The sequence below is a fragment of the Octopus bimaculoides genome, chromosome 1 (genome assembly GCF_001194135.2).
Source record: "Octopus bimaculoides isolate UCB-OBI-ISO-001 chromosome 1, ASM119413v2, whole genome shotgun sequence".
NCBI classification, from domain to species: Eukaryota; Metazoa; Mollusca; class Cephalopoda; order Octopoda; family Octopodidae; genus Octopus; species Octopus bimaculoides.
The window spans coordinates 98469169-98475706 of NC_068981.1; the positions used below are offsets into that span (position 1 = coordinate 98469169).

General features: G+C 38.7%; 1 protein-coding gene across 1 annotated transcript in view; it reads right to left on the bottom strand.

The window, feature by feature from the left end:
• Positions 1–6538, bottom strand: part of LOC106876175 (uncharacterized) — a 76015-nt gene that overhangs the window by 29696 nt on the left and 39781 nt on the right. Inside the window, exons 9-12 of the mRNA XM_052966932.1 lie at positions 6072–6250; positions 5038–5196; positions 2524–2685; positions 705–823 (exon numbers count right to left, since the gene is read on the bottom strand). Coding sequence (XP_052822892.1) covers positions 705–823; positions 2524–2685; positions 5038–5196; positions 6072–6250 — 619 coding nt within the window. The remainder of the gene's footprint in view (positions 1–704; positions 824–2523; positions 2686–5037; positions 5197–6071; positions 6251–6538) is intronic.

The following is a 6538-nucleotide window of genomic DNA, read 5'->3' on the forward strand; positions in this document are numbered from 1 at the left end:
ATATATATATATATATATATATATATATATATACATATATATATATACATACACACATACACACACACACACTCACACATGCACACACACACACACACACACACACACATGCATTTCATATTGTATGCATATTGTCTTTGTTTCCTTTTTCTGTGCAAAAGAAGCAGAGTAGTGCTTATTGCTGTGGTAGGAACATTTAGAGTTATTGTTGTTGCTGCTTCATCATAGGTCAGTTCTATTTGATCAAACTGATGATCAAAGGTGTTCCACAAGTGACCACTCCCTCTATCTGCAAGATGACATTATCTAATGTGTGCTTTCTTTATAAAACAGTGCTATGTGATTTGAGGGATAGATGGTGTCCTGTTTCTAGCAGGGTGAGTGACCACATAGAGGCTACCTCATTGGCTAGAAGCACATGACTGGCTGGTTGCTTGGTTGGTTATCTCTTTGCTATCATATTATCATTATTCTATTGTTATTGTTTTACTGTTGTATCATTGTCCTACTGCTATCCCAGAGAGAGAAGGGGGGGAGATAGAGAGAAAGAGAGAGGGAGAGAGAGGGGGAGAGAGAAAGAAAGAAGGAGAGAGAGAAAGAAAGGAGAGAGAGAAAGAAAGAAGGAGAGAGAGAAAGAAAGAAGGAGAGAGAGATAGATAGACAGACAGAGACAGACAGACAAACTGAGACAGAGATTATATTACTGAGGTGAACATCTGTTGAGGCTGGCAATATCATGTAAGTTGGTGCTGCCTTTGACAACTGCAAGGTAAGCCCGCTGGATATCAAGAGTAAGAAGATGGAAGGTCTGTGAAACAAAAACCTACAACAGAAGAGAAAGGATTAGCGAATTATCTTTAAGAATGTGATATACCACATGGATATACCACATTAGTCAGAACAAAAATTATTTGTTAAAATTATTTAAAGTTATATTATCATCATTATAATCTTCAGTATTTTAATGTCCATTTTCCCACAATGCATTGTTTATTGTTATATATTACTTAGCCACAGGTCAATCTTGATTCAAGAGAATTATGGCCAAAGGTCTTCCAGCCATGTCCATCCCATCTTTTTGCGAACTAACATAGTTTACATAGGATCACATTATCCAATGTTCTTTTTTTAGAAGGTAGTACAGTGTGAAGTGAAGTGAAGAAGATTTGGCTGTTATTTCTAGCTGGTTGATCAATTACATAGATGCTTCAAAGGCTTGGCCATTCTGACACGGACTGGATGGAGTTTACCCTACAGAATATTGTGTCTCCATTTTTGATATTGTGCCATCTTTTCACTGAAGCAAAGACACATTCTAAGATCTAATCTTGCCACTTCACGTATCTTATTCCAACTTCTTCTTCCATAATTCTTCCTACCATCATAATTACCACTAACTACTATAGTAGTTGGCACTCCGTCACTTACGACGTCAAGGGTTCCAGTTGATCCGATCAATGGAACAGCCTGCTCGTGAAATTAATGTGCAAGTGGCTGAGCACTCCACAGACACATGTACCCTTAACGTAGTTCTCAGAGATATTCAGTGTGACACAGTGTGACAAGGCTGACCCTTTGAATTACAGGCACAACAGAAACAGGAAGAAAGAGTGAGAGAAAGTTGTGGTGGAAGAGTACAGCAGGGTTCATCACCATCCCCTGCCGGAGCCTCATGGAGCTTTAGGTGTTTTCGCTCAATAAACACTCACAACGCCTGGTCTGGGAATCGAAACCACGATCCTATGACTGCGAGTCCACTGCCCTAACCAATGGGCCTTTGCGCCTCCACACTAACTACTATATACAGCAATATAACCACTAACTAACACATTTACTGCGAAGGTGAATGGCTCAGTGGTTAGAGTGTCGGGCTTTCAAACCTGAGATTGTGATTTTATTCCCCAGACCAAGATGTGTGTCTTATGTTCTTGAGTAAGACACTTTATTTCACATTGCTCCAGTTCACTCAGCAGTAGAAATGAGTTGCAATGTCATTGGTGCCAAGCTGTATCAGCCTTTATCTTCCCCTTGAATAACTTCGGTGGTGTGGAGAAGGGAGACTGGTATGCATGGGTGATTGCTGATCTTCCATGAACAACATTGCTCTGACTTGTGCCTCAGAGGGGAACTTTCTAGCTGCAATCCCATGGTCATTCATGACCAAAGGGAATCCTTAACACATTAACTATAATTATCACAAACCAATAATTTTACACAGTCTGATTGGTCACATTGCTCTATTTTCCAAACTGGATCATGTGTGCTGTGTTCTCTTTCCTGAGAATCTGGCTGGGATGATGACTCATGTTGGTTGGTCACATGCTTCATGGTCATGACAGATGAGGAAGTATCTCATGAAGATGGGAACTGACTGGGACACTGCTCAGAGGGTTGCCCAGCAAGACCCAAGCAGATACCAACAAAAGGTGAGGTACAGCAATGTGCTACAATAACACATATCCCCCATACCTGACCTGAACACTTCTACCATTACCATCATACTTTGTAGGCTCAAAATCTTACCTGTTTCATCTGCAGGTAGTCTGAAGCTACGAGGAAGTGTTCCCGCAAAAGAGCAACCAATGCTATGCATATGTCATGGAAAACTTGCTGGTGCCAGTATTGCAAGAAGAGTTGATCCCACACCCATAACATAGCAGCAGGGTCCAGTTTACCAACAAAGGCCTGAAATAGAGTGAAAAATTCAGCAAATATGGAATTATAGTTTAGGAAATTATTTCTTAGTATGGAAAATGTGCAAAGAACTGCAGAGATAAAATTACCAACTTTATTGTCTAATGAAAACAGAGAGACAATTGATCATATGTAATTCCTAAAGATTTTAAATGAATATAAACCAATTAATTTTATGATCTCAAGTTATGTTATACTGAGGAGCCCATAAGAAGGCTGAAATGGCACTATCTACAATTATTAGGATGCCTAAAAAAATGGATTATATGGAAATATTATTTCATATGCTCTCTCATAAGAATAAGTAAAAATAAGATTTTATAAACCTTGAAGCAGTTCTCTCCTCTTAAAGGGAATCTCTGCCCTCTCTTCTATCTCTCAGTAAACTCTTTCACCCTCTCTCTTACTCCAGAAGCAACTGTAGGTGGTAACAGTAACCATCCTCAGTCAAAATTTCCCACCAGAGAGAAGTCTTTTACTAATTTATCAATTTATTACATTATTAAATTAAGAATAAGTAAATCCCTTACCTTTTTTTGTCTTTAGTTGCTACCCAAGACTTGGTATAATTAGATATAATTGGATGCTAGTTATTTTGAATTTTTGAAGGTTAATGGTTGGTAGTGGAATGCCCATGGTGAGCAAGAAGTCATTGGGGAAATGTAGACTTGGATGGGAAATATTAGGGTAAAATATTTAATACAAGTTCTGAGAAATCAGATGGAGTAGGGATAATGATAGAATGAGAAGGAGGAAGGAGAGGAGGAGTGGAAGAAGTAAAAGGGCTAAGGTGAAGCCCACTAGGCTAATTAGCAAGTGCGTGTGTAAAATTTTTTTATTGGCAACAGAGGTAGTATTAATATCAAGAGGTAATATCTATCCTCACTTAGGCATGAATTTTCTGCTTGAACAAACTATACTGTGGTAGTTACCATGAGAGAAACTCTCATATTGACTTTTGGTGCAAAATGCACTTTTGCTTATATTGCTAGCAGGGGAAAGTCTTTAGAAGATAAACTTTATATTTCACCCAGCAGTTTAACAGTACTGTCTAGTCCCCGGTGGAGTTCTAAGCCTTTAGTGGAGTTCAATCTGTTGTAAACATTTAAACAAGGTTTCTGGATTGAGAATAACTTCTTTCCTCCTTACCTCCAGTCCCAGAGACTCAAATAAAATAAAGGGTTATGGGTGCTGCCTTTCACATTCTAACTAAGTAATAAATTAAAAGTGTCTGTGAAGTGTTTTTCTTGTATCTGTGGTCAGTATATTACATTCTAAACATTCCAGTTTACCTAGACAGAACTTCTGGAGAATATTGTCTGCAAGAGACAAGAGTTACATCCAGAAGGATTTTGTTTCTCATCCAAATTATTTTTCAGAAACTAACATTAAACACCAGACTGGAACAACATTACTGGAACAATGTTTGTTGTAATTGTTTAACCCTAGGTAAACTTTGATGTAGCAGACTTATGATCAAAGGCATTCCAGTCATGACTATTTTATTTCTTCCTCGGTGAATTCAGAGCAACATTATCCAATACAGCCTTTTTCTTTTTAAGATAGTCAAGAAGTTGTCCTCAAATAGAATCCTGCACATTGAATGCTTATAACAGTGTTAAATTTGGTTACAGGTTAAATCTATCAGCCAAGAACGCACAACACAAAGGGCTGGAATAAATGCAAGACATCATATATGATGCCCTTAACAATTCCATTATTTCCCCATCTTTTACTGGAATCTTACTTCATCAACTCCTAGAAGAATGAAAGGTAAAGGCAACCTTCCAAGAAAGCCAGAACAAATGCTCTACCAATTCACTATCAAATAGCTCTGCTAATTTGCTACCTAATGATGTGGTTGAAGATGATGATGATGATGATGACAATGATGATGATAATGATGCTGACAATGACAAAGATGAATAGGATGATGATGATGATGATATTGATGATGATGATGATGATGATGATGATGATGATGATGATGATGATGATGATGGCGATGATGAAAATAATAACAATGATGATGAAGATGATGACAATGATGATGATGATGATGATGATGATGATGACAATGATGATGATGATGATGATGATGATGACAGGGACGACAACAACAATGGCAATAATGATGATGATGATGATGATGACAGTCATGACCATGACAATGATTATGACAATGATGACGATGACTATGATGATGCAAGAAGAAAGTGTAAATGTGAAGATGAGGATGGTGATGATTATACCATCCACAAATTACTGACACTCTTATGTTCCATTACCCAAACAAGAATACCACTATCCCCACCCAACTTTATCCCTACCAATCCCCTGTACCTCTCCAATCCACTGCCTGATAAACATTATCGGTTGTGCCAAAGAGAGCCTGGTGGCTGGCAGTCTTTTACTGGTTCTCTTGATTTTGTTGGTGGACTTAGACAGCACCAGTTTCTCAGCAAGTGTCCTTTCTTCCTCCATCAAATGAACCAAGCATTCCTGAAGAATTAGACAATTTAAGAGAAGATTTGATTACAGTAAATGAAGATAGTATTGGTGATGGTGATGATGGTGATGAAATGGAGGGGACAATGACAGGGAGGTGAAGAAGGAGAGGAGGAAAGCGAAGGATGAAAGCGGATGGAGGTGGGGAGAAGGATATGAGGAAAATGAGAAAAAGAGGAAGAGGAAAGAGAGGGCAAAATGGAGAAAGAGGAAGAAGAATTAAGGAAAATGGTAAGATGAGAAAGAAAGGAGGAAAGGAGAACAAGGAAGATGGTGGTGTTAGGGTAAAGTGAGCAGGTGGAAGAGAAGGGGGATGATAGTGATGATGACGGTGATGATGATGAAGATGATGATGATGATGATGATGATGATGATGATGATGATGATGATGATGACGATGATGATGATAACGATGACAACAATGACGATGATGATGGTGATGATCAAGGTAACTGTTTCTAATTTAGACACAAAGTTAGCAATTTTGAAGGGTGGGGACAGTTAGTTGATCACAAGACACCCCACTTCAGAGTGCTTGACTGGTGGTGGTGATAATGATGAGGACGAGGACGAGAAAGAGGAGCAGAAACAAATGGTGTTGGTGGCAGCAATGGTGGTGGTAGTGGTGGCAGCAGTGATTGCAGCAGCAGTAGCAGAACCAGTGACCAAAGCAACGGTGGCGGTGGCAGTGGTAGTGGCAGCAGCAGTAGTAGTGGCAGTGGTGGTGATAGTAAAGTAGAAGGAGGAAGGGGACAATGATGATGACAACATCAACAATGAAGACAACAGCCATGAGAATGAAGAAAATGCAAAGAAAGAAAAAGGAAAATAGAAAAAAAAAAAAGATAAATGTGAGATGTTCCACCCACCTTAGGGTTAACTCGTGCATTTATAGTTGCTACATGCTTCAGATGTTTATAAAGTTCTAAATCCTTCTGTTCAAGTGTTGCCATGACATTTTCAGCAATAACAAACATTATGGCCCAGGAAGGGAAACATCTTGATTCCAACAGATGTAGTAACATGGCAAGTTCATAGATTTCCTCTCCTGCAATTATTAAGATATTAATTGGTTTCAAAATTTGGCAGACTTAACAGGTCTCAGAAGACCCACAAAAGATGTAGGAACAGCTGTTTCCAGTAAATCAAAAAGAAATTTCTGGCAATGTGGCTGAGAATCTCACATTGCAACCATGGGGTTTTGGGATCAGTCCAACTATGTGACACCTTGGGCAAGTGTTTTCTACTATAGCCTTGGAGCCTTGTGAGTAAATTTGGTAGGTATAAACCGTGTAGAAGTCCATTGTATGTATGTATATATATATATATATATATA